Raw genomic sequence first — 979 nt, 5'->3', positions numbered from 1 at the left:
AAAGCAGGGTCCAAGTTCAAGAGAAACTTCTCTTACGGGTGTAGGCAGTTGGACTTCAGCTGCTGAACAGCTGGTGAGCAGCTTTAAGCAGAGGCCCCTTGATTGAAACCCAGGTCTGACAGATGTCAAAGCCATGGCTTTCTGAATCATGTCCTACTCATGTGAATGTTCTCCAGGTGTCCCATGATTAAGTGAAATTTTAGATGGAAACCACAAGGTCTTTTGTAATGGTACCTCATTACATCCTCTCCAGAGGTAGATAAGACCTTTAAGAATTAGCTATATATTTGGCCTTCAAGTTCCTTCTTAAAGCCAAATGTTTAAAATCAGCTGAATTTCATATTATGTAGACACTCTGTATGTACTGGATGCCCCACTCATTTCATAAGCTCTTTTTCACATGATATGTGCATGATCCAAATATGAAAAAAAAAAAAAGACTGTCAGCCCATTCTTGGTACCAAGTAAAGAGCAAAGGCACATACTGTGCAGAAGAAGCAGCTGTAGGCAGAATGCAGCCAAGGGTGGCTTCATGCTAGTACTTCTCTAAATCCTTAATTTCTGACTCATTCCTCTGCCTTTTTAACGTGACAGACATTGTTTCTACCCCAGCCCAAATCCTTATGGCTTCGGTGCTGCTCTTTGGCAGACAGCTGCACATGAAATTTCAAAGTCTAAACATGTTTGCTCACTTCATGTAATCAATCGCCAGAGAACTAAATCTGAACTTTGGAAAAAGCCTATTAATAATTGACGAATAACAGAATTGTCAAGATGTAGAAGGCAACACAGGAAAACAAATACAACCAACCTGGGATTGTAGTGACCCATGAAAATGTTCAGCCGGCTAGTTTGTATCAGTGATTATGAAGAACATGCTAAATCAGTGCTTCCGAAGTCTGTATATGACTATTATAGGTCTGGGGCAAATGATCAGGAAACCTTGGCCGATAATATCGCAGCATTTTCCAGGTAAGAA

The 979-nt window shown here is 40.7% G+C and overlaps 1 protein-coding gene across 1 annotated transcript in view; it reads left to right on the top strand.

Annotated features, from left to right (window-relative positions):
• The first annotated feature begins 775 nt into the window (after positions 1-775).
• Positions 776-979, top strand: part of HAO1 (hydroxyacid oxidase 1) — a 63,032-nt gene continuing 62,828 nt past the window's right edge. Inside the window, exon 1 of the mRNA XM_019644586.1 lies at positions 776-972. Within this exon, the coding sequence (XP_019500131.1) occupies positions 830-972 (143 nt within the window). The 5' untranslated portion in view covers positions 776-829. The remainder of the gene's footprint in view (positions 973-979) is intronic.

This window comes from Hipposideros armiger, unplaced genomic scaffold, assembly GCF_001890085.2.
Source record: "Hipposideros armiger isolate ML-2016 unplaced genomic scaffold, ASM189008v1 scaffold_89, whole genome shotgun sequence".
NCBI lineage: Eukaryota > Metazoa > Chordata > Mammalia > Chiroptera > Hipposideridae > Hipposideros > Hipposideros armiger.
Note: the sequence above shows the minus strand (reverse complement) of the source record. Positions and strands in the feature narration are given on the sequence as shown.